This window comes from Helicoverpa armigera, chromosome 20 (assembly GCF_030705265.1).
Source record: "Helicoverpa armigera isolate CAAS_96S chromosome 20, ASM3070526v1, whole genome shotgun sequence".
NCBI classification, from domain to species: Eukaryota; Metazoa; Arthropoda; class Insecta; order Lepidoptera; family Noctuidae; genus Helicoverpa; species Helicoverpa armigera.
In genome coordinates, this window is record NC_087139.1 from 4,230,991 (window position 1) to 4,257,592 (window position 26,602).

Consider the following 26,602-nt stretch of genomic DNA (forward strand, 5'->3'; position numbering starts at 1 on the left):
TCGAGTATACGTACTTGAGAGGGTACATCCTCAATCCCTTGTCCATTCCAGGCGTGTAGGAGAGGAACGCGGCCAGCGCGGTTTCGAAGATGAGACCGAAGTTCAGAGCCCAGTTGCGCATTCCCTGGTGGATGATGGAGTTGCGGCGCGTCTTGCAGATGATCAGATCAGCCCACTGTACTACGACGATGGAGACGAAGAACGCGGTGTGGCAGGTAAACTCCAGAGCCTTGCGGTCGCGGTAGGTCTGGAATGTCGGATTTAATATATCAAGAGAGGAACTAAAAAGGAAAAAAGATGACAACTCATGCAAATAGGAAAACAATTGAGAAAACTTCTTCTTATTACAACGTCTTGTCCTCATCGTTTGACAAGTATTTCAATAGAAGTGTAAACCTACCCATTCCTGTCCATAGGAGTCAGTCAAGTCATTGATAGCCTTGGAGTCCCATTGCTTCCTGATGCCGAACAGATGCATCGGCAGGAATCCGTTCTCAGCCATGATCACGAAGTACACGAAGAACCCAGCAGCGGCTTGGATCATACCAATCTGACCATACGCCATGGAGATAAGCCTGTATACACACAAACATGGTATCAGTTTATGAACTCACAAGATTGCCTTGAAGTTACAAACAAAATCTATTGGTCCTTCTAAATTTTACTTCAAGTCATATCAAACATGCATTAATTTGAATTGTGCTTTCTTTGAATTTTGTAATTATGCTTTGAAAGTTTTTTCTTTGAGTGACATCAGACCAGATTTCAATTTACCAAATCAAATGTGTATTGTTAGTTTTTGCAAGTAACACCTAAGCTTGACAAACGAGACTGTTGTGTAATTGATGTGAAAATATTCTTTTGTTTTTTGTTCAAGTTTTAATTTATTTTTCTTGTGTTGATGTTGTTTCAGTCTTATTTGTCATGGCCATGTTAGTCAATCATCATTTGTGGTTTGAAAACCAGAATACATAATTAAATAGCTTTAAACAAAAGTATTCTGTTTTTCAAGCATTCAATATTTACAATTTTGGATTAAGGTTCTAGCAATCCACTGAAGGTTCACACAAGCATGCAGATTTCCGACTAGTAGGCGAAGAAAGCTCAAGCGAGTCCTCAACTGTACACTTGTGTAAAGTAATCAATAAGAAATAAAGGAAGAAGAAGCAAGAAGAGAAAATAAATATAAAAGAAGATCAACGATAGCTGTACAGAACTGCCTAACCGTGGTGTATGTAATCATGTGGAGCTTGGAAGCACTAGTAGCGTGACATCTCTGCAGTAAAACGTGCTTCAGCTATCGAATATACTACATAAAATAAAACGTATACATAAAATACATTTTAAGAAAATATAAAATGAATGTTACAATATAAAAGATGCTCCATGTCGCCTAAGACATTCCTTTAACAAAAACGTTTGTTCAAAATATTAGTTATGAACCATTCGACCACCACTATGTTCTACTTTGGCTAACACGCAAACTCACACACAATAATAATAATCACTAGTGCGCTCTCTATGCCAGAGACTAAAACATTTCGCTAATTGTTCTCTAAACGTGCAAACTTTTTTTTTTCGTCACAGAATTGCATCGCTAACTTATAATTGAATTTCTAATTGAAATATGGAAGAGTGAAGATTGTACAGAAATAGAAAGTACTAGCTCGACTAGTTCTAGAGACTTCTAAGGCAATTTTGTATAAATCTAGATAAATTTAAACAAGGTATAGATTTTAATTAAAATAAATACTGTTGCTGTGAAGAATTCGGTATATTTATTTTGTATTATGTACTGAAAGCGTCGCGTCTATTGATCTATCAGGATCGGGGTTGTCTAATTTAGATAATATTGGGTTGACAGCCAATTGCATTACGATGGTCAAGGGAGGGGCTCGGATCGTCATAATCACTCTTCCACATCCAGTTTCAAATGGTACTGTTGAACCACAAGTAGCCGCACCACTCAACATTCTTTAATCTCACCGAGGAGCCGGTGGCAGTACAAGTAAGGGTGGGCTAGTCATTGTGTTAACACCCAAATGAGATCTAGTAAGCTTGGCGGTCGCGTGGTGACGCGGCGGCCGGTGGCGGGTGGGTGCGGGGCCAACCTTCTGTTGACGAGGTTGTCGCGGTAAGGGTCCCGCGGCTGCCGCTTCATGATATCGGACTCGGGCGCCTCGTACGCCAATGATATAGCAGGCACCTTCGGTAACACAAGCAATCAGGACAAACCAACACTCGCGCGACCAGCACGCACGTACTTATACATAATAAATATACGTACATACACCCCTCGGCTACGCCGCAACCTATATCTACAACTAGCATTATTAGAAATTAATTAATATCAAAAACATACATAAAACTAATTTTATCGTAGGTACTTATATTACGCATAAATTAGCTAGTAAATATAAAAGTGGAAAAATTGGCGTGATTGAGATTCAAAAATTATGGCAGCTGGTACTAGCCTTGAGGAGACAAAATATAATCTGAAATACTACGCTAGTGAAAGAAGTTACAAATTATAAGCCCTAGCAGCATGTTATATCATGTAAGTATATTACAGTGTCGCTGTACCTATCAGTATATAGAACGTAGGTATACGGTAGTGTCGGAGACATGAGTAATGCGTGTGATGAAGCCTGTTGCGTCAACGTGACAGAATACCGAATGAAACGATGTCACTTGTGATATCAATATCGTGTCATGAGATATGAGAGGTAACAAATGAGAAAGTCAAAATACAATAAGAATATAATAAATAAATAATCAGTTATATTGTAAAGACGTCGAGGTGTGTTCATACATGCACGAAAGACAAATGACAGAGACAGGGAGACACCAAACTTACCTTCACACGCGAACACAGAAATAGCGGAAAAGATATTAATAAAACCACAAATAAACAATGGAACAATGCGTTTGGTTTGTGAGCACGACGCCGTGGGTCGAAACACGTTATTCCATCACCACATCAAGCTACATAGTTAAAGAAATAGGAGATACGTTAGTATAGAAAAATATATAAAAAGACATCGCAAGGCAAAGTTAGGAGCGGTGCGATTGTCGCCTTCAATATCCACACACAGAGAGTTCTAGAATCGTGTACCTACTGGACACCGTCCACACTGCAGGCAACAACCAAACTTCAATATTGAAGACTAGACACGTGGTAGCAAGCAAGTAGCGGATAGAATAATATCTTTGAACGAGTCTCGTCACTCGTGATGTTTTACCTCTCGTTAACGAGTTTATCAGTGAAAGGGTTACGCGGCTGTCGCTTCATAATGTCAGATTCGGCCTCCTCGTAAGCCAGGGAAATGGCGGGCACCTACACAAACACTAGCGATGTGAGCGCGGGCGAGCAGACGCGCCGCCCGCCGCCCGGTGCTCACGCACTCGCACGAAAGCGTGGTGCATCATGTCACATGTGTACAACATCGAACATATAGCGACAAGTGCGACCATACGCCCTCACACCGCCCTCACACCGCGTCTCCTGCCGGGCTCAGTAGCGTATGCTCGCAACAAGTCACGCTTAAAACTATCACAAAAATAAAATTAACACAAAAAATGTAGATCATGAGATGACTTCAGTTGTGGCAGACGGGACAACTCTTTGTAACTTAAAAATACAAAATGAACCGTATGGTTTATGGGTGATGGTATGTTTTTAAAAATAAATCACAATGTTCTATGACTTCATCGAATTGATGGTGATGGGGTGAAATGACTGTGGTAACATCAGTGTGTTGTGTCTGTCTAACTGTAGGACATTATGTGAACCTTTTCTGCGTCACATACTTGCCGCCTCGGGCTTATAAACAATGGCTAGTAGTTTTAGGATGTCAGCAAGATGTTAGTTGTTTATAAGGTCGAACACATCTACGAATCATCCCCTCATTCCTAATGTACATACTTCCAGCAAGCAGTCGGAGACACGGTATGACATACGTGTTAGTAGACATGTACCCTATTAGCTTGTCTGCTTGTTTTAGTAGAATCATGCATGACTCTACATTTTTATAACACTGTAACACAATTTGGTTATTTGCATAATCGTATCATAGTAAGTTTTTACACGACTGGAATTTTCAGCAAAATATTTTAGAGGGCAATTTGATCTTTACGGTTATGCAAATAAAGTACACATTAGAAAAACACCCACTCGTCACGATATCGAGACAACAGCGACGTTATTAGCTGAAAACCAGTTAGTAGTCATTATATGGCAACATAACATTATGTAGGTAATCACTTAATAAAGACCTCTCATTGACTAGTTTGTCGCAAAATGGGTTCCTAGGCGGACGTTTCATAATGTCCGCTTCAGCCGCCTCGTAGGCCAACGCGATCGCTGGCACCTAAGTCAATCACTTATTTAAAATAAACAATAATACCAGCTCCAGTCAACTTCAGCTGAAATACTTAAGTAAAATACTATCTATAGAAAATAAGTGTATTTCACAGATCCTGTTCGTTTTGCCAATTTTAATTATAAATTTTAATTTTGAGGAATTTTCTGTTCCGATGAACAAGTGCTGTGAAATATCATTATTCGTTACATAAGTTTACAAATTGTTATGTTGTATGCTACATTGTTAGAGCACATTTAGTCTATTATTATAAATCCGATTTAGAATCGGTTAACTTTGTATACATTTCTCATTTGATGTAATAAACCAAGTGCGTCCACTCTCTGACAATGTAGCAAACTCTAAATAGACCATAACGCTCTTGAAATAAGGTCGAACTTACCATGTCAGTTCCAAGATCGATGCAAAGGATGGTAACAGTGCCCAAGGGCAGTGGGATATCGCACAGGATGAAAGCAAGGAAGGGTGAGATCTCAGGGATGTTGGAGGTCAGGGTGTACGCAATAGATTTCTTCAAGTTATCGAAGATCAGGCGGCCTTCCTCAACACCAGTTACGATTGAAGCGAAGTTGTCATCGAGCAGGATCATGTCAGCAGCCTATAAGAAAAAAAAAATGTCATCCCCACTCAATTACCTAAAATAATAAAATTAAAAAACTCCAGTGTTGCCACATACCTGCTTAGACACATCAGATCCAGCGATACCCATGGCAACACCGATGTCGGCTTTCTTCAGGGCGGGGGAGTCGTTTACACCATCACCAGTTACGGCGACAATGGCACCAAGGCGCTGGCAACCTTCCACGATGATCAGCTTCTGTTGCGGGGAGGTACGGGCGAATACGATTTCCGTGTGGTACCTGATTGATAAAATCATATAGAACATTATGTATCTGTTTATATTGCTTTAGATGTCATTTATTGAGTAAAAAGTGACTTCTTACTTCAAAATCTCATCAAGTTGGTCAGAGTTCAGTTCCCTAAGCTCAGTTCCGTGGACAACGGCAGCCTTAGCCTCACGTGGGTTCACTTCAGATACGGGAATGTTGAGCCGGGCAGCAATGTCTTCGACGGTCTCGTTGCCTTCAGAAATAATTCCTACAGACTTGGCAATAGCCTTGGCAGTGATAGGGTGGTCACCAGTGACCATGATAACCTGGAAACAGATGATAGTTATGAGGAGTTCAAGATTAGGAAATAGTGTGAAAATGATGTACGAGTCTTTGATGTGAGACGTACCTTGATACCGGCAGATCGGCACTTGGCAACGGCGTCAGGCACGGCAGCGCGGGGAGGGTCAATCATACTCATCAGTCCGACGAAGCGAAGGTTGTCCAATGGGAAGTTAGGGTCGTCAGTGTTGAACTTGTAGCCGATGGGGTACTTGTCAGAGGGCAGCTGAAGATCGCAGAAACCGAGCACACGTTCGCCAAGACCTCCGAGTTCCAAGTAAGCGTTGTTGAAGGCTTCCTTCATTTCTTCGTCCAATACCTGTGACAAATAATAATAGTATTAGAATTTGCGATCAGATTTAATGCTGTATATTTCTTTAGGGGAAATATAGTACCTTTTCCTTTCCACCAATGAAAATAGTGCTGCAACGTTCCAGAATCCTTTCAGGGGCTCCCTTCATCACAAGCAGATGGCGAGGGTCGCTGGGGTCATCGCTCTCGTGAATCGACACCTGGTACTTGTTGGTAGAGTTGAAGGGAATCTCACAAGCCTTCTTGTTGCGCTTCCTGATAGACAAGACATCACCAAGAGCCAGTTCCATACATTTGAGCAGAGCAGCCTCTGAAGCATCGCCGGCAACTTCCTTCTTCAGAATTGGGACACCATCCTGACCGCCCTTGAATTCAGCTCGGTTGCAAAGAGTAGCGATTTTGGCGAGGGCCTTGAATCCGGGGCTGGTGCGGTCTGAGAAGAAAAGGAACATTAGTAAGGGCTTATTACTAATGATAAACTCAAATAAGTAACTGCTGAACATGGTGAATTACCATATTGAACTCCAGATTGATCTTCGGTGGTGTCAGCTTCAATGATCTGGTTATCGAACCACATGTGGGCGACAGTCATCCTGTTCTGTGTCAGGGTTCCAGTCTTGTCGGAGCAGATGGTCGACGTGGATCCGAGGGTCTCGACGGCCTCCAGATTCTTGACCAGGCAGTTCTTGGAAGCCATCCGCTTGGCAGTCAGGGTCAAGCATACAGTTACGGTGGCTAACAGACCTTCTGGTACGTTGGCTACGATGATACCTGGAGGAAAGACGGATATTTTTAAACAATGCACTTACATAGCAACAATATCAAATGGATTAAGTTTTAGGTAATTTACACTTACCAATAAGGAAGATGACAGCGTCCAGCCAGTGGTAGCCGAGGATGAAGGCAATGACGAAGAAAGTGACTCCGAGGAACACAGCCACGCCGGTGATCAAGTGGATGAAGTGGTGGATTTCCTTGGCAATGGGGGTCTCTCCAGTGTCCAAGCCCGAAGCCAAGCCAGCGATACGACCCATCACCTATTGGAAAGTAAATACATTTATGTTTAAGGCGTTTGTGTTTGTGTGATGCTTCTCCTTTAATCTTCTCATAACTAGAGGTTAACTAATCGCGTTATACGAAGTCTCTTGTTTTCTTCATTTTCACAACTTACCGTATTGTCACCACAGCAGATAACAACGCCCTTCGCCGTGCCTTCAACCGCGTTGGTAGAGAAGAATGCCAAGTTCTTGGTTTCCAGAGGATTTTCATGAGTAAATTCGGAGCCACGGGACTGAGGTTCAGATTCGCCAGTTAAACTTGAGTTGTCTACTTTGAAGCCTCGCGCCTCGATGATACGGATGTCAGCTGGGATGCGGTCACCGAATTTCACCTGAAGATTTTACACATAAGTTATTAAAGGTACATGCTTAAATGAATTAACATATGTTTATACATATTTTCTGTGACGAACTACTTACCTCAACAATGTCACCGAGCACCAAGTCTTCAGCGCGGAGCGTTAACTTTTCACCCTCACGAATGACGGTAGCGAACTGAGGTACCATGTTCTTGAATGATTCCATGATCTTCGAAGACTTGCTTTCCTGGTAGTATGAGAAGATGCCCGTAACAATGACTACAGCCGCCAACACGATGCCGAGGTACAGGTTGTCATCCGCAGGTTCTTCGACGGTACTCGCCTGGGGGATTCAAAGAGTCAGGGTCAGTTGGACTGCTTCTACACTTAAATATTTAAGTTTAGCCAGCATCATCACAACGCACTGCTACTGACCTGGATTCCGTAGGCAATAAAGCAAAGAATAGCACCAATCCACAGTAATAATGCGAAGCCACCGAACAGATTTTTACAAAACTTCACCCATTCGGGCGTCTGTTTGGGTGGCGTGAGTGCGTTTGGACCATCTCGTTCAAGGTTCTCTTTCGCTTTCGCGTGACTAAGGCCCTGAAAGAAGAATAAATTATTAAGTACACCTCAATGATAGATTTATATAAAAGTAATTGATTGTCTATAGCCTTACATTCTCTGGATGTGTCTGAAATCTTTGGTAGAGCTCTTCGGGTGTTACTTTGTGAAAATCGATGTCCAACTCCTGTTTGAGATCATCTAAGTCTCCTGCTTTCCGTTTTTTCGCGGGGGGTTTCCGGCGTGTCTGTAATTTCACATCGGAAACATATTAGTAAGTGACAAAGGCAAATCACGGTTCTATATTAAAACACATTATCAACAGACCAGTTATTCGCTTATCTTATACAAGCGAAATGATGAAAATACAAAATGCAATGCGAAATAAAAATGCATTGAAAACCATGCAATACTTTATGTTGACAGCTGCTTGTCTTGCGACTGCTGGCGTCATTGGTCACTTAGCAAGATTAAAATGAAAGATGGAAATGTAAATAAAAACCTTGTACTGTCCGTCAGCGGTTCTATTATCATCCTTAATGGGTCCGATGGTGGCGACGCGGTACGAGTCGGTACGGCCATGCTGTAAACACAACTAGGGGCTAGACACATTCTACTAGGCGGCCCTATGGGCCATGCACTCATGATGTATGGGTGGCAGTGAAGAGCAACGATATCGCATGGATCCTCCTTAAAAAATCACATGAGATGCATGAAGAACAAAGTAAGATGCATGCAATATCGATGCTCAAGAATAAAACATATGTATGTATAAGAAAAATATTAAAGTATCTGGATACTGATCTTCAATGAATAAACAAGAAGCAATCCAGTCACTTTGATCAAAATAAAAAATAATGCATGTTGATGTTAAAACAAGACAAAGGTAGCGCTAATCCAAATTGCATCTAAGTATGATTGTGCTAAACTATGATGTAATATACTACAATTTGTAAGGGTGTGTGGGGAAAAATTCAATTACGTATTCATTTGAAAAGCGTTCAATTGCAAAGCATTACACAGCAACAGAGCGTATGAGGCATAACCTTGCCAACCGAGTACTCTATAGAGCTAGGGACCAACGGCTCAATGGCGCTCAATTGGTCTGAACTAGTTGCGCGTGCGAACCTGAGCGTATGTAAGGACACCGCACAGGCGAACACCTCTACGCTTGGACGACTTCACACATAGAACCTCAAGCACCAAAGTATAATACTAGACATATTATACTTCAACTGAATACTCACATTATCCATAGTGTTCGAGATTATTTATACTTCAGGGAATACGTCCTATCGTCAGTGTCTGTTATTGTTAACTGTCCAACTAGTCACGCTATAATGGACGAGCTCAAAGTTAAAATTGCCTGGATATGGGTTCTTACGTAACAAACGAGTGCGCTATATGCGCTAAAGGGGAGTAATGTCACAAAGTCTAAATGCGTCCCCGGTGCCGTAAACAAGCCGGCCGTCGCCGTCGATAATTGATGAACGTTTTCATAGCAGGCCTCATTAAACCGCGCCCTGAATTCCCGTGAAGGTTATCGCGAGAATAACTAGAATAACAGGCTGTGAAATGCACTCGTGCCGTGAAATTTTACTAGTAATGGATTGTTTAATAGGGAACGGTTTAAGCGAACTGAGAGAAGTCCGACTTCCGTTGCGAGTGGAAGACGTATGAATAATGAATGACCAAGATGGACTGAAGTTAACAGAAGTGGTGTTGATATAACCGTGGCACGAGAGAGAATGATGAAAACGGAATATTCATAGGGTGTTTTCGAGTTGGCTCTTGCCTTTCACCGCACGGTGCAAGGCAGGGGCCAAACTGGGACTGACATGCGGCAGAGGCGACGGAGGCGGTGCGGCGGCGTGTCCCGAGTTACATAAGCGGCGCGCACATCGGGCATGCGCACTGCGGACCAACCCCCCGCTCACTACCCTCGACATAAATAGCTAAAAGACAAGGTTGCCACCCCGGGGCCCCGGCGACCGCATTTATAATCTCTATAAAGGTTAAACCGGAATATCTGATGGAAAATCGAAACTGGTTCCAACAAGAATAAAACGACGATCGTCTGCAAAAGGGATGATTAACCCACTTTTCAAACCTTGAAACTAGATGATTGACACGCTATGGAAGGGACTTTCGGGATCATGTGCAGCAAAACTTTTTAACGCAGAAATATCTTATAGAAAGTAGACTAGTGGAACTATTTGGGGAGTGTGGAGTGTGAACATTGCGACGGTCTCAAAACAACTGCTTTACACGGAGTTTAAATTACTAATGGACCGTTCAACTCTGACAACCGAGAAGACAATAATAATTATTGCAATTTAACAGAGGAGCCAAATGAAAATGGCACAAAAAACCAAAACAAATTAGATCCCATTCAGTCAATGAATAGTACACAAATGCCGTGTCATATGTCAGCCAGCCGGCGGAGATTCATTGCCACGGCCGCAAAACTGCTTTACACCGAAAATTTGTGGTTACTACTGTAGTAGATGTGACGCGTGAATGAGACAATTATTTTTAACATTAATGAAACGCGGCGTTGCTGACGTGCCTCCGGATCCCCGTGACGCCGAGCGATCCTCGAACGGTGCCAAAACACTATTATTATCTAAACCCTACTTTCACGCGGCCTATCTGGAGATCTAGACGAGCATAAGGAACTATAACATGTTACGTGGGCGAGTCGACATTGAATTCCTTAGACTTCACGAAAACTTTATAGCTATTACATTTATTTTATAATGTTTCTTTAGCAGCGCCAGTTGATTGATTGAGACGCTTAAAGCTGTTTATCTTTACGTTAAAACCAAGCGAGAATCGTTCAGTATTTGTTATGGCATTTATTTAAGTAAAGTAGCCTATTCAACAGACTCATTTTAGTGGCTAAGTTTTTTAAAGTGTGCATGTATATTTATGCCAAACACAATGTGAGTCTGGCTTCAAATTCAGCAGATGCACTAAATCTTCATTTATACAAAATTATTTTGATGACTTGTTACATGAGTTGAATAAAATACTGATATTTATTTGTCAAAAATGTTCTGAGATAAGTATAGCTAATTACACGACATGTTTTGCTAACCTATGCACGCCTTGATAACCAATTGACAAATCAATAACAATAAAGTCATAAGTATGCTTTTGTTTTATTTATAGATCATTGAACTTTGAGTTCAAAATGAAATGCTAATCGAGAAATATTTTGAAGAGTAAGTAGTAGAACTATCATCGAATACTGAGAGAGACTTTTACGTATTATTAAAACGGTGGGACCCTATCGCGTCGAAGGACCGAGAACGTCTACCAGGAATTGCCGAAAACGGAAGTAATTAAGACAAGACTGCAAAGGATGGCAATGGTTTAGTAATTACGTAATACATGGAACCAGAGCATGTAGCTCGTGGCTGTGGCCGTGGCAACAAATGGTGGCAACTATCAGAGAGACAATCTGCTGCACATGTTACCTATAGTCACAATGCATAAACACTGCATTGCATTAATCGCGGTTACAATTAAATCTGTCCACCTCATTTACATGGTAACAAATCTTGATAATTAGTTTTAAGTTACATCTGCGATAAAAAATATTTTTTGCGAATTTGGAGTTTAAAGACTACAAGAACCGAATGAATGAATGCAGATTCTTAAAATCCTGTTTCGATTTTAATTTAAAAGATTCCCATGCTAAAGAAATAGTATGGGATATCCAAAGAACTCATAAGTCAGAAGACATTAGAAAACACCTTCAAGGACCACGTCTAGCATCCTAATTGATGCGTGCTGTCGTCATAAAGGATAAAGGAAATACTCCAATAGAGCGACGGTACTCTATGCGATTTAAATGACATAATGACAAGGCAATTTTCTAATAAACCTTCGGTACTCTTATAGTTGTCGTGTCCGAAGCACGGTTGGCTCCCGCGACAACCTGTTAGCCACTTCCTTCAGAACACCTAGTGAGGAATGGTCTTTTTGCCTTAGTAATATGATCACGCGATCAGGACATGACGTTTGTAAAAGACAGGACATTCGACCTAAATGGGCGTGAGGTAACTAGGGCACGCTGAGAAATCAATATCCAGCTTTCCTGGATGCGAACTGGCTTTGCGAAATCGTTTAGACTTGCGGATTTAAATTGATTTGATATATTTTTTTCTTTCTTTGTTTTTTTACAATCCTGTTTTATAAGTTTTTTTTTTTTATAAATTAAGTCCTTTTATGAAATTAGGAGGAAGGCAATTTGTCAAAGCATATCTACCGCTAGGAGATCTAGTAATTATTAAACTTGAATTGAATTAAGTTAAAATATTGTAATTTAATATTTTCCGATTTTTTCAAAATCTACAAGAGATCTATTTTACAATGAAATTCTATTTAATATTTAATTGAATTGCTATTAACTGAATTGACGATTCAATTCGTGAAAAAAAAATATTGGGTAAAATTTTTGGAACTGCAAAAATGCAGTTCGATAAAGCGAATTACATGGAATGCAACATGAATGCATCTAAGTTTTAATCTCAACTAGAAAAGATAAAACCTATTTCTTTTGAGGACATTTCATGTGAAATAGTAAATGAAAATATTTCAGGACATTTCAAGGAAGTGTTTCAGTACTGGCATATGAGGGACTGAGCGGAGTGTCCCTCTCCGCACAGATCGATACGGCGAGTTACGCAACCCGACCGGCGCCGTCTCCGATACATTGCTCCTCTTCAGTCGCCCTTACTTTGCAATTAATTTTATCCTTAAATAACCGTTATACAAAATATAATATCTACAAAATGAATGACATTCAGTGCATAATCATAATTCATATGGACAAAGGAATTTAAGCGGTTAAAAGGAGAAAAACGACGATTTTTTGACTACGTGCACAGGATAATGGACCGGTCGAAATTTCGTATCAGAACAAAGGCGATGTAACGTGCAAATAGCTTCCTGTGGTGAGGTTTCACAGAGGCATGAGACGATGATCGCAAGCACTGTTCACGAGCAGACGAGCCCCGCGCTAGCAGCTGAGGGCTCGTCGGTTACCTTTCCGCACTCACTGTCTGCGACATGCACTTACACCTTCACGAAAGCACTGTCTCGCCGACTCGGCACGCTACTGTAAAGGCTAAGGCAAGCACTACTGCAAGCACCGCACTCACCTCGCCCATTTTCGCTAGTCTTTATGAAAAGGCGGATAAAAAGGAACAAGCCGCCTCTCGGTCTCGCCTCTTTCCCTCAACGGAGTGGGGTGGGTCGTCGCTAGTTCTGCAACAACGGGACCGTTACGGTTTCCTCGTTCCAACGTAAAAACTTAAAAAGTGTGCGCTTTCACGTAGTCTCGTGGCACGGCACTGGCTATGTCATCTTTGTACGAAACTAAAACCCGGTATGAGAGAGGTGCGCGGATGGCAGAGGCGCGTAGGGCGCGACGTTCGGCGGCCTGCTTCGGGCGGCGACTGACGGTGGGGCCGGCGCGTATTGAGCCGACGGCGCACTGACGTCACACTGCGTCACGACGCCAGCGCCGCGCTGCCAGCGACGCGCGCAACCCGCTGCGCGCGGCGCCCTCTGTCGCCACCGCCCCGCTCGTAACCTTCCACAACCGGTACGTTGACAGCCCCTACTGATCGACAGCTTTCCGGAGACGCATGTTCAACGATACTATCTACCAAATATTTGTACCACTCTGAATTTATTAAGTATATTATTTGAGTGTCTCACATACCCTTAATATGGGGTAGGTATTATTATAGCCACCCGTGCGAAAAGAACATAGCGTTAATACATTTTATGAGCGTTTGTTGGTTGGGCGCGCGACGTAGGCGGACGGAAGGCCGTCTCGGCGGGCGGCGCGCCCAGCTTTAATACTATATTGAGAACTTATTGACAAACGGTCTTATCTCGAGGGCAAACTCTTCGCGGAAGAGCGCTTATCATCACCAAAATAAGATGTAGACGGACATTTAAAGTGACAAACTTATTGATTATATTTGACCGAAGTTCGTGGTTCTCGTATGGTATACAGACGTAACCAACAGTTTATATTTGGGCGGCCAATAAATTTTATAGCGAGTGAATACATTTGCGTCCGGTTTATTGCATTCGTATTATGATAATGTCATAACCTCCGCATATAAATAAATTCTAGACGTAAATGTTTTATAGTCAGTGGCCCTCCCAAAGCAACTACCCCGGTCGGCTAAATCCGTGGGTTTCAGCTTCTGAAACACACGCAGAATTTATTACTTTTGATCGCGGACTAGAAACCCGCATTACCTTCAAAAAGGAGGCTTTAGCCACATTATATGGGCACCATTAAATCTTTTGTGCGAAGTACTATACGTGTGTATAGTATCTATAAGCGTTACAGTTATTGTTTTCTTCCTGAGCGAACGTAAGCTACAATATTTCTTATATTTTTGTTAAAAAAAAAATGGTTCAATGAATTCTGAAAAGTTCCTGAAATATTCCAATAACCTGCTGGAAACAATTGCAAGCGAAGAACCACCGATGCATTTACGAAGCTAATTTTAGATAATCGATGAAGTAAATTGCCATCGGCCTCTTTGTGGTTCATTCGTTTTACTGTATGCAAGTAGTGATCGATCCGATTGGCTAGAAACCAGGACGAGCCATGAATAACGTAGCACTAACTGCGAACTAGTGTCTGCATAAATGATTGATGTCTTAAAAATATGGCTGTAATAAATAAATCAGCGAACGAAAGGTTATAGGAAAAAGATCAGAAAAAAATGTTCGGCCTTACGGAATAACATAACGTAGCCGAAATGGTTTACAAATCCTTTGTTGTTTTTTGCCAGAGAGATCAAAAGGGTATTTATTGGTATTAAAAGTATTTTCGGTTTAACTAGTACCTAACATGTACTAATTCAGTCGGTGTGTCTATTAATATTTGTGGTTTAACTATAAAACGGTTCATTGCATGATTTACACTTTATTTTAGTTTAACAAAATGTCCAGATATAACGCTTTCGGCCTTTCCTAATAAGGAAACATTATTTAAGCAGGAAGTTAAACTAGCTAATCCAATAATCCTATTATACTCGACAACAACACGAATCGATCTTGCTAAAGAACAGCCTTCGCTAGTTTAAAATTAGATAACACTGATAAAATACTTTTTTAGGTACCTACACTAGACACTACATAGATATTTCTTTATTTTAAAAATATAGGTTTGAAAACACATGAAACTATACAACAAAATACGCTGAAAATTTTTTGCAGCGATATTGATGGCTGAAAACGAGATTGTAAATGTAAGCTTATTCGAAATTTTACAAGTCATCCGGTATTCGAGATGAAGGGATTAATGATAGGGAGTGAGAACTCATCAATTTTCACGTCATTCCTGTCTACATCACACGCAGATACAAAAGCTCTTGACACAATTACTCGATTAGATACGCTCACTAAAACATACGCTACGCGCTAATCTTCGATTATACAATATTGACGTCATTAACTATTCGTCAACTTGCTGTGACAATGACTCTTTTATAAGGGTTTCCCAACTCAAACACGCCATTATAAGCACGCGTGTTGCGTGACTACTATAATAGTTACTACATAAAAAAACGTCGGAATGGCCTTTACAAACAGGGGTGAATTTAAAATTCATATTTAAAGAAAGTGTACTGATATGAGCAATCCACAACAAAAAGTGAAAATGACGTGGATGGATGTTAAGGCATTAAGTTTTTATTGTGGAATAAATTTCCGCGACACGGAGGGCGCTACCTGTCAGATATTAATTTCCGGTACTTGACGCTGCTTGGCCTGGCGTAATTATACGTCAGCAAATATAGACACATCGTCGGCGCTACAACCAGCGACTAGACCCTACATCCCCACTTGGGCACGCAAAACCCCTCGAACAACATTAGCTTTTAATTATAATGATGCTAAAATGGTAGGCGCTATAATAAGCATGGCTTGACCTACGACATTTTATGAAAGGCCTTCCTTAATAAGATCCCAAAGCATTAAATAGAAATAAGGGAATTTTACTTCTGGAGCCAGACGACCGCAATAAATGTTTTCCTCCGTTGCAACTTAGCAACAGTCGGCTGAAAAACTCGATCGTAAATGCGTTGAAGCAATCGTTGCTACATTTTATTCGCAATCTCCTGCAGCCTATGCCTCCCTGTTACAATAAAACGCAAAGTTGCACACTTTTCAATTTCAGCGTCCATCGTGCCCCGCCTGTGCGCGTATTTTTCATTTTACTAGCTCTGGACTGGGACGTAAAACAAAAGGACTTTTCCACTCATTGTTTCAGTTGATCTAGAATTGTGAGCATTCCAACAGTTTTTCTGCGTAATTGCTGAGGATTAATTAAACTCGGGGGAAAACTCTAGGCTCAAGCATAATATGGAAAGTTCCGTACACAGCCCAAGGTTTAATCCAATGAGCAATTATTCTGCCTGTCTGTTTTATCATTAATTCTGTATGGTGTACTACAATTTCAAGACCTAAAGACAAAATGTCATTACATAAGTCTGTTAGCAGTACATTGCCACAGACAACCAGGTAAAATTTACTGGCGCCGATCAATATAATTGCAATATGTCAGCTACGTGAATAATATAGTACGCATGCACCGACCGGCAGGGTGGTTCCCAGGCATAGGTCAGTTACCGTGCCTTGCCAACACGGCACGGCATGGGGTTGAATTTATATTTAATGCACTTTTAACTATTTCCTTTGTTCCATCTAGAATTAGCTTTACTTGAAAGAGTCTAATTTTGTACTGTTATTATGTAGTCACAAGTAATAAAGTTCAACTTCGGATACTTTTGAAGATCTAATTTAAGCCGCTTTAAACATCACATGAACTGGAATCAGTTAAGCGTGTTATGTCACTTATTTTAGATTATAGCTTGGGTTTACAGGTTAGGGAGGGCTTTTTGCTGAAATTTAGTTATAACGTAGTACTTAAATTAGACTTCCTTTATAATTAGCATCGGAAATAAGAAACAAAAGGTTCGCTTGTTATATAAAATACATATCAAAATGTTAAGGGCGACAAAGAGATTTTAAACGCAGATAATTTAGGTTGTTCATGATATATTATGTAAAGCATTAGTATCAAAGTCGGGGCAGCGGGCCATTCCTTCGTCGTGAAAGACCGGCTGATATGAAAATTCGTCGTGAAGCGGCCGGCGGGCGGGGTGTCAGTGAGGGGTGCTCGGTTAGGGGGGCGGAGGGTGCACGGAGGCTCTATTTGGGTCACCCCGGGCGTCATTCTCCACGATCAATAGTGGAGTCGGCGCGCGCCGTCTTCCTTCTCGCTCGCGCGCCGCCAGTTACCTAACGCGTCTCGCACACTGCCCCACCAACATTAATTATTTTCCAAATCGCCTCTTATATGGGAACTATTTAGATAATCCTGAAGACTATGAACATCTCAATTGGGACAACAAGCCTGCAATTCGATCAGGAAAGATATATTGGGCAAACTAAATTCTAGCATACCCAGGCGTATAGACATCCTAGATCTTTCCTGAACAAGTTACGTAACTCAGGACAAAGATATAAAATGTACAGTAAACAGGACTATACTACTACTGTAAAGGTTATTATCAGAGTTTTAAATGCTTTCTCAAGATATTCAGTGACCATCTTCAAGAAGAATGGATGGTGCCATAAATTGCCAGTCAGCGCTATCTCAAACGGCTCATAATTTTAAAACTACGCTGAAAGCTTATAATGAGGCGTTCCGAGTCGAGGAGCGGCCTGAAGTGGGCGCATAAATATTACTGACGAGTACACCCGATGAAGCGAGGAATGCTAACTAGTTGAAGATGTTCATCTCCGGTGAGAAAATTGAGCCTCCCTCTACGCAAGCAGATATCGATGGATGGGTGGTGTAATAGACGAAGTAATCCTTACGGAAATAAAATACAGTAGTAAAAATCCTCATCATATTAAAAACTCTTTATTTTTATTTTCCAAAACAAACTGGAAAACAAATTGATCGGTCTCTGAGGAATCCTGGGCATTTGCATTTTGAGTGAATTATTGGACCAACTTTTTACATTAAAGTTCATGGGCCTGGGGTAGGAAACTTTCGAACGAGTGATTCAGATGATAAATATTTCATACCTCTTGTTTTCTGCGCTTGGGATTTGGAAATCAATCTCAAAGCCGAAGAGATGTATTACATATTCGTATCTGTTAGCAACGTATTCTTGGGGAACATAGTAAATCATCTATTGTTAGGCAAAATACCTAGACCGCAATCCGCATGTTTCAGAAATAGCGTGGCCTGAGTGTACGCTGGGATATAAGGTAAACTTTCGTCTACAAGCAAGAAGGTTGACGTATGCCGTAAAATATTATATTCGTTGGCGAAATGTGTTTATGCAAATATCTTATTGTAAACCACTTGATAGCTAGCATTTAAAGAGATTGAGGTTAAAAGTCTGAAGTGGAATCTTGAAGTACAATTCTTGGCAAAATTAGTTGGAATAGCATGTTTTTAATCCGCAAACTTTCATATATACGTACGTAGGGAACTATTTTACCTCATAATCATAAATAATCCTTTCGTAGTCCAAAATCGTTTAAGATATAGACAAACACACCAAAATCTGCACATGAAATAGAAGCCGATGATATCAATTAAACCAAATGAGTGATTAACATCCTAATAAAGCAGTCTATACAGTTGATATTCATCACGTAAACACTATTAAATACATAAGTAAAAACAAACATTTCTCACAAAGAGATCTGTTTCTCACTAATATATGTAATGTTTATTTTTCCTCTCAACCGAAGCTATGATTGTTGTAAATGAGATTCTGTTAAAAAAGAATTTACTTCCACTATTAGTAGACATAAAACAGTTTGGGGAATTTACGTAGTAATGATAGTTAACAAATTTTGTTAGTAAAGCGTAATTGTAGAGTAAAATATTTGTACGTCAATATTGTGTATCACCTTCAGATAACGTTTACGAAATCTAAGCCTGAAACTCTTTCTTTTGAATCGCTCGATTTCGAAGGAAACAAAAATCAGTAGGTACCGGGGTATCTAAATGAAAAACATACTCAAATAAATGCTACTATAAGGGGACTAACTCTCATTAAACGGCTAGTAATGGGCCCTAAAGACAGATGAAAAATATCTTTTAGAAGTCATAAAAAGCTTGTATATGGTCTAGAATTAAAATAATCAAAATATACAAACATGAACAGCGAAATATGAGCATATTTTGGCACCGATTTGACCGACTCAGGTTTAGGTTGACAGGATTGGACGGGAAGTGGGCAATAATACAAAGTAGCATGCCATTAACATAGAAAATGCTAGAAATAGCATGTCTTCACAAGACAAACGATTAGTCCCACATTTTAATATTCAACTAAGGAAACCGGTACGCTACATTACGCTACACGTGGTTTTGAGCTCTGCCAACTCGAGTAATTTAGGGCTGGTTCAGCCGATATGGCAGAACGACGAAAGATACATCTCATATTTAATGGAATAGACGCAATGAAATCAGTGTAATACCTAAGTAGTAAAATAGTCTGTGGAGAGTAGAATTTCTCGAGGCGAATTCAGAAAATTTACAGTCGGTACCTTCTTCAAAGTTGTCTATCGATGAATCATGATATTCACGCATATTTTTATTGGTCTTGGTCTATTTCAATCTTTGTAGCTAGGCAAAGGGTAGGATATGAAAAAATCGGTCAAGAACATCACGAAGCGGTTGGAATGTTATTGATTTGCTCACAAAATAAACGACGTAAATCATTTTAGATACATAGTCTAAAGATTTTTTTGGAAGCAACGTCTTTCGGCGAGAGCGAACGCTGGTGCGTTCGTTCCTGGAACGTTCCATTGTAATACTGGTACTTCTATAATTATTGCAAGTATTACCTACTTCAATTGGTTCAAGAAATAACCAACGATAACTGTATAGCTGGTGAACTGCCACCGCTTCAAACCGCCTTTAAGAAGATAATTACATACATGTGATCGATAGCAGTAGCTTGCTGTTGTCGCGTCAATATTTCCATACAAACGCTTATGTGATGATAGGTAGCAAGTTCATGTGTGCAGAATAAAGTAACGCGTTTACGTCGACAACGTGACTCCAATACCATTGGCAAACAATAAAAATATTGCAGGAAAACTACTGTTCTAAGCGGCGAAGGAAAAAATACGGAAAAGGTGCAATTTCCATGTTATAATCTCGTTAATGTATCTAGAGGTTGGGGGCTATTCACCCTGTGTGTTCCGCTGTGGAATATTCCAGAAGCTATAGTAAAGTGGGATGTGGGCCTGTGCCAGTGGGGCTCTTGATTCACTAACGCTGAGGTGTGGGATAATAGTTTTACCTCACCTCCAGCCGAGTCGAGCGAGGTCAAAGTGAATAAACCGTCGAGTCGAGTCAATTTCCGATATTAGATTTGCCTACAGGCAGAAGTGAGGCGACGGTATTCCAAATCTCAGCTAGAGCATTAGTCAAATGGTGTTTTCAATCAAGCTATGGCATCTCGATCGATATTTTGAAGATTTATTGAATACAGTGACGGTAGAATATTTTGATATTTAATAGAAAAATATAGTGGTACCAATAAGACATACATAAACGACTATTCTTTCGTACCTAGATGTCGATTCCGGTGACGGAAAATTCAATAAATCCACTCTGGGATCAAGGCATATCCCGAAAGGAGCCTCCATAAAAATCGCCGAATTCTCGTATCAAATGACATTAGGCGTGCGCGCGGATATTAGGTTAAATTTCGACGAGATTAAGTTCTTCGAGGAGGAAATGCGATCAGAAGCTGCGATTCAGCGAGATCACGCGTGCCTATGCCAAAAACGTGTCCCTGCTTAGTGAAATACGTATTCCACGAAATACAGTCAATGAAATTATTACAGAGTAAACATTATATGAGCAAGTATAAACATCGGACGTCATAGTCGTTGCTACGGCCTGTGCTGTTGATTCACTCGGCTCAGCGTACAGGCTGAAGGTGAAGACGAAGGAAGTTTAGCAATATGTACTGGCAGATAATATTTATAGTTCTCTGAACTATTCTAAAAATTGCACACGTCTCGACTCCACTCTCCATTGGTGGAAACATTGAAGAGTAGCGATTTAACAAGGTTCGCTGGAGGTATTTTGGTAACATGATAAATGTAATATTTAAAGAAACAACAAAATTTGCAGCATAAATTGTAAAGTCCTACCGATATTTATAATATTAGTTACGCCGACAAGTTGCAGTACTTAACAACTCTGTTTTCCGTATAGTTTACATTACAGTTATGTTTTTTTGAGCCCTTTGAAACAAAATACAAAATATATTGTTTCCGAATAATGGAGCAGAGGATTAGTTAACCACGAAGCCGGTTAACTGTTTGAAAATGTTTGTGTGACTATACGGTTGACATTTGAGAACTGCGGCAGGAGGGCTGCATTAACATTCAGCGGATTAGCAAACAGGGTACGAGTCAGAGACAAAACCTTTTTAGGAACAGAACAAAAAAGTACGCATCGTTGCGTAATACCTCACTGTGGACTGACATCTGCAGCTTTTAGTCTGAAGGGAAATTTGAATTTCAAAGCTCGCTATTCACCCTTCTGTCGTAGCGACGCTGGAAAAAATGGGAATCAAATCGAAAGCCTGTTATGCGTTTGACAGTACTGGAGTACTGGTATATCCCCGTATAATCAATGAGCCAAGCAACACTTGGCAGAAAAATGTTAAAATTTTGAAATGAGTTCAGAAAATAAGCAGGTTAACATGTATTGTGTTCCAATCGAGTTTGATGTTTGAGGTATTGATGATTTTAGTACATCCATGAATATCAGTATCGGTGTTGCGTAATGCCCATTCATTTCGCACTAATTAGCTAATCCTGGCATTGGCGACGAGTCGGGTGTGTTAAACAGGCTCCAGGGTATTTCGCGAATCAACCGGTGTTAAGTGCACGTGAGAATTGCCGCGCTCCACATAACTCAATTATGAGCCTGACGGCACCGCATAGCTACATTACCTTCATATTGGAGTCACGATATAACTTTTTATCGCATACATAGTAGGTATTAATCTTTCAGATTATAGGCATATTTGCCTTTATTGTTCACGTCGGCAACATATTGCCGAAGGTATTACGGTGTTAATATGTAAGATCGCACGATAAACATGTATGAAGTTGAAAGTAAGATGATCTCGGGTAAATTATCTCAAAATTGACATCAAATTGACCTTGTTGAAGGGGTGTTCATAAATAATCTACCTTCAGAAAGGTTGACAATGAGTCATCACCCAAGAGAGTCATAAATCCCAAATTAAATATTCAATTTACTGCTCTGCGCAGTAAAAAGGTACTGAAAGGACTCGAGAGGATCTTCGCGTGCATACGAGAGTATTAACCGAATCTAAACGATTATCCTTTGACCGTTACTGGCTAATGCCGGTAAAATCCGCTCGAGGCGGTCCGCACCGGTGAATCTGGACAGACCCCGCGCGATTTCCGTTCACCACACCGCTTAGATCAGTTCAATGCACTACGTTTTAGAAACACACACACTGATATGAAAATGTAATCAGGATCGGTATACACGGTTTTAAGTTCAGTAATGAAATTTTATTATTATTCCGAGAAGATTCCGCGTAATCCAAAAATTACGATATGATTGAATTTCATGTGAGATTAGACTGAAGCCAGTCATCCGTAGAGAACGTGCATCGCATACTAATTTCGGTTTAAAGGAACATTAATGTCTAAAACACGCTGTACCTAATGGATTTTCTGTAACGCTGTCAGAGTCCAGTTCAGTTCCAGTTCAAATAAATACAATTCGTTCTAATGCCTCAACTTAATGATTTCGTTACAATAACGTAGTCCTAAAATTAGCTAATTAAGATAACGAGCTACGTAGCTACATATACAGAAACGAGCAATTTCCAAGAAACACTAAGTTGGAAGTTTGCGAATATAGCGGAAAAGTTTCAGGTAAGTTCGTTCCCTATTACAGAATTAACTACTTGCTGGTCCAATTGGACGTGGGCGAAGTATACGAGTATGAATGAATTTCGCGTCTGCCCTGAGCACGGTCATCAGCGCCTGAGCACTCCGGATTTTATTAGTAACTCGATTAAAGAGCTGAGTAGTCCGAATCGAATTACACCGCCCTTTTTTCACTCTTTTTTAAAGTGCACTATGTAGCTATCAGTTATCTTTTATTCATTTAAATGCCCTTCTGGGCGTCACACGAATTGACAAATCGTCGAAGCAAGCACCAGTCCGAGAAAATGAGATTTATGTAAAGCTCCTTAGTTGCTTTGCAGAATTGCAAATTTAATTTTTCCAGGGCTTTGCTGCACTCCCTGTGGGTTTTAAATGAGTGTAGAAGTTGCAAATCGCACAGAATGAAAACGTTGACTCTAAAATAAAGTGGGACGTAATACGCTTAGCTTTAGATTAAAAAAAAAATACCAGAACATGTAAGGAATCAGCATTTCAGAATAAAATGCTCCGGAAGGTTTTTTTTTTCTAAAATCTTAATTCTATTTCATGGCGAAATTAGTGTAAAGAAAAAAGTTGTCAAATGATGAAACGATTAGATAAAAGTGACAGCTGTTTATTAACCAGCCATTTGTGGAATAGCATTCTACTTCCATTTGACACTAAAGTAGTCACGCAAAATAGTAATCAGTTAATTTCTAGTGCGTACGCTTTATTATGATATGGTCTACTATTAAATATAATCACCACTACTGTTTGTATTGCTGACTAATTTAATAAACTGTCCGAGAATCTGGATTGAGAAAGCTATCTATTACACCTGTTTTATCATCGTAATAGGGTTTCATTTCAATTTCACTCCTTGTCACATCTTTTTCTTCTCCGACAAAGTAAAGACTACATCGCAGGAAGCTTTTACGTACAAAGTCGTTTACTATTTCTATTCTTTGTAAGAACAGCTGTAATATGTGACTTTGTATTGCTAGAGCTATTTTATTTCTTACATGCAAACGTATTTGATCCATATTAGATCACGTCCCAGCATTTCTTCAGGTGAAGCAGTGGACACGGGGCCTTTCATGAATTATAATGATACAAGTTTTATAGTATTTGCATGGTAGAGATCTAAATGTTTGATCGTAGTTTAGGTGTAAACGGTAATGGTTAGAAGAAAAACGAGCAATAGTTTTGAGCACATAACTTACAGTTAAAAGGGTTCTAGAAAAAGAAGGGATAAGATCACCAGTACAAAAACTAACTGTCACACTAAATGATTTAGGTATCATTATGTGCGGCACTGGCGGGATAGCAACGTTTGCGAGAAATTGGATGTGGGCGTCGTAAAGCGCTAGTTTTATACTCCGTTATCTCCCTGCTTTTAAATTAATTAAGTCGTGTCGCGTGAAACAATAAACTGCCACTAATAAATCAAAAGGGGAAAAAGGAAAATTTTGATGTTCACAATGGCATGAGAGTGCCGTTTTCATGGAGGATGTTTTAACACTTTTCGTTGAAAGTGGGTGATTAAAAACTGCATGCCATTACAAATATTGTAAAGAAATAATGCCGATGATAGGCATGACATAACAACAATAAATAATGTTACACAATACGTAAGTCTACACTAAGGCATGACAATAAAGCGGTAGCTTCACATGCATACGTTGTCAGACACACGCATTAGTCATACAATCACAAGACTGGATGGCGGGCACACTGCAGTTAAAGCTGGATTTCATTTTGGCCTTTGAACCTATTCAATGGGGTAATCTGCGTACCTAGACTGAGTCAGAGGATGAGAACTGTTTAGGTTTGTTAATTTAAATTAGCCAAATTATCTAGTGAGGATGGAACTCAGACGACCTTTGTAACGTTAACTTCTTTAAAGCGGTGAATCGGCCTGAGAAAACTAGAATCATTTTCACATTTATGTCAACAGAACAATGAACTTTAAAGAGCAAAAGAAATGCATAACCAGTTAGATGTGCACAGATTTTTTCGGATAAACCTGCGCCATACAATCGATTACGAATAAGATTAAAGACACGTGAGGAATATCGGTATATGCCTGTACCTGCCTGTGTAAATTATGATGCTATTAGAATTATTTTCCTCGTGTATTGGGGGTTCATATCCAATAATTTTATTGAAAGTACGACAGATTTTTGGGATATGTTTCATATAATAAATATTCATAGTTAAGATTTTACCATGTTTTAATAACTTCAAAACTGGCTGTAGCTAAGAAACTTATTATAATTCTGTGAATTAAAATTGCGAGAGACGACGTTAACGTGCCAGTTGGTGGACCTACATTCTTCTAATTCACAGTTCATTAAGAAATATTACCGCAATCTAGAATATGGAATCCACACAACGGGCGAAATTGATAAGTTATACTTGCTCAGATCAATTAGCAGTAATTTAAGATAAGATATTACACGGATCACCTAATGTAACCAATATTGCTAATACCATAGAACAAAATTAACCGTAGAACATCATGATTAACACCTAAACAAAATTTATATTCCTTGTTCTTAGAGTTTCTTTGAACAGCGGAGTTCGTTTACTTACACGCCAATCAAGCAATATACGTACGTAAATCCTAAAGTAGCATTTATATTGTTTACCTCCTTTGTCAGTAACGATCTAAATTGCTGATCAAAGAATGATAGATAATAGACGACGTTACAAATTAGTGAACAGACCTGATGGAAGATTTGATATTTTAGACATCCCTCTTAAATTAAACCAAAACAAAGTCTTTGATACTAAGCCAGAAAATCCATCATTAATATTGCGGAATTAATAATTCTGTGAGCGAAATGGAGCAGCATACACAGTACGCATGTCGTGTCGTAAGCTTGACAAGACAGAAGGTTTCTATCACGCTGAGCGTGCATATCAGACTGTCTCCGACAAGACCCGAGCAAACATAATTACGTTCGCCATGTTGACTTTAAGCGTTTAGCTGGAATTACTTGTGTACTGAAACTATACAGTTAGAAGCTTATAGAGTTAGACGAATTTATACGAAACCTATTCAAAGATATAAAGAGGAAAGATCTTTTTTATAGAGCGACGAAGAACCGACGAACTTAAACATAACTATTTCGGAGACACTATAGAGTAGTCCGTAATAACAGGTTGCCTGCCATTTAAAATGGAAATAAAAGGGAGGTAAAATAGTTTCGTTACAGAAAGAACATTTCAGTTCAAAGAAATGAAAGGAAAGCATTGTGAACGTTCGCAGTTTCAATATCTTGTTAATAAAAATGTCGATACTACGGCACAACTTGTATTCTAAACCTGTACAGTGAAATGAAACCATTTCAGAGCTCATTTTAAAGAAGAAATTTGATTTGAATTGCGGTATCTCCATTTGCAACTTTGCATTGTATAAATTGAATTTCTATTGAACTGAAGGAGCGACGTACATCGCGAACATTTTAAGCATGTAGGTATACCCCTTAGTGTTATTGCAATTGTGCGGAAAACGTAGCGTGGGCGTCACGTCACATCACTGTATCACGTCACTCGATTCCGTAATGGATATATTGAGTGCTTCTTCTATATTGAATTTCCCATTTAAAATGAAAGCATGAAAATTCTCAAGGACTATAAGAAAAGTATTTATAAACTACGTATAGAAAGACATTAGCAGCAGTCAATGTATTGATTTAGCACAATTATACTCACAAAATAGGTTCCACTATGAGGAATAGGAACGAGAACGTGTTCAAAGCTTCATAAATTATACAGACGTTCAGCGGAATCGT

At 39.8% G+C, this 26,602-nt stretch overlaps 1 protein-coding gene across 12 annotated transcripts in view; it reads right to left on the reverse strand.

The window, feature by feature from the left end:
• Positions 1 to 26,602, reverse strand: part of LOC110380431 (sodium/potassium-transporting ATPase subunit alpha) — a 40,857-nt gene that overhangs the window by 2,002 nt on the left and 12,253 nt on the right. Inside the window, exons 2-17 of one of the 12 annotated variants that reach the window (XM_021340413.3) lie at positions 12,962 to 13,067; positions 8,293 to 8,373; positions 7,906 to 8,037; positions 7,659 to 7,829; positions 7,345 to 7,566; positions 7,038 to 7,256; positions 6,723 to 6,903; positions 6,380 to 6,637; positions 5,950 to 6,299; positions 5,622 to 5,873; positions 5,327 to 5,538; positions 5,059 to 5,242; positions 4,765 to 4,980; positions 3,243 to 3,337; positions 401 to 575; positions 15 to 247 (exon numbers count right to left, since the gene is read on the reverse strand). In XM_021340413.3, the coding sequence (XP_021196088.1) occupies positions 15 to 247; positions 401 to 575; positions 3,243 to 3,337; positions 4,765 to 4,980; positions 5,059 to 5,242; positions 5,327 to 5,538; positions 5,622 to 5,873; positions 5,950 to 6,299; positions 6,380 to 6,637; positions 6,723 to 6,903; positions 7,038 to 7,256; positions 7,345 to 7,566; positions 7,659 to 7,829; positions 7,906 to 8,037; positions 8,293 to 8,373; positions 12,962 to 12,970 (2,990 nt within the window). In that variant the 5' untranslated portion in view covers positions 12,971 to 13,067. Of the gene's footprint in view, positions 1 to 14; positions 248 to 400; positions 576 to 2,111; positions 2,207 to 3,242; positions 3,338 to 4,275; positions 4,371 to 4,764; positions 4,981 to 5,058; positions 5,243 to 5,326; positions 5,539 to 5,621; positions 5,874 to 5,949; positions 6,300 to 6,379; positions 6,638 to 6,722; positions 6,904 to 7,037; positions 7,257 to 7,344; positions 7,567 to 7,658; positions 7,830 to 7,905; positions 8,038 to 8,292; positions 8,374 to 9,037; positions 9,849 to 12,961; positions 13,182 to 26,602 lie in introns of those variants that run through there. The other 11 variants (XM_021340410.3, XM_064039833.1, XM_021340414.3 and 8 more) reach the window with 11 other exon arrangements.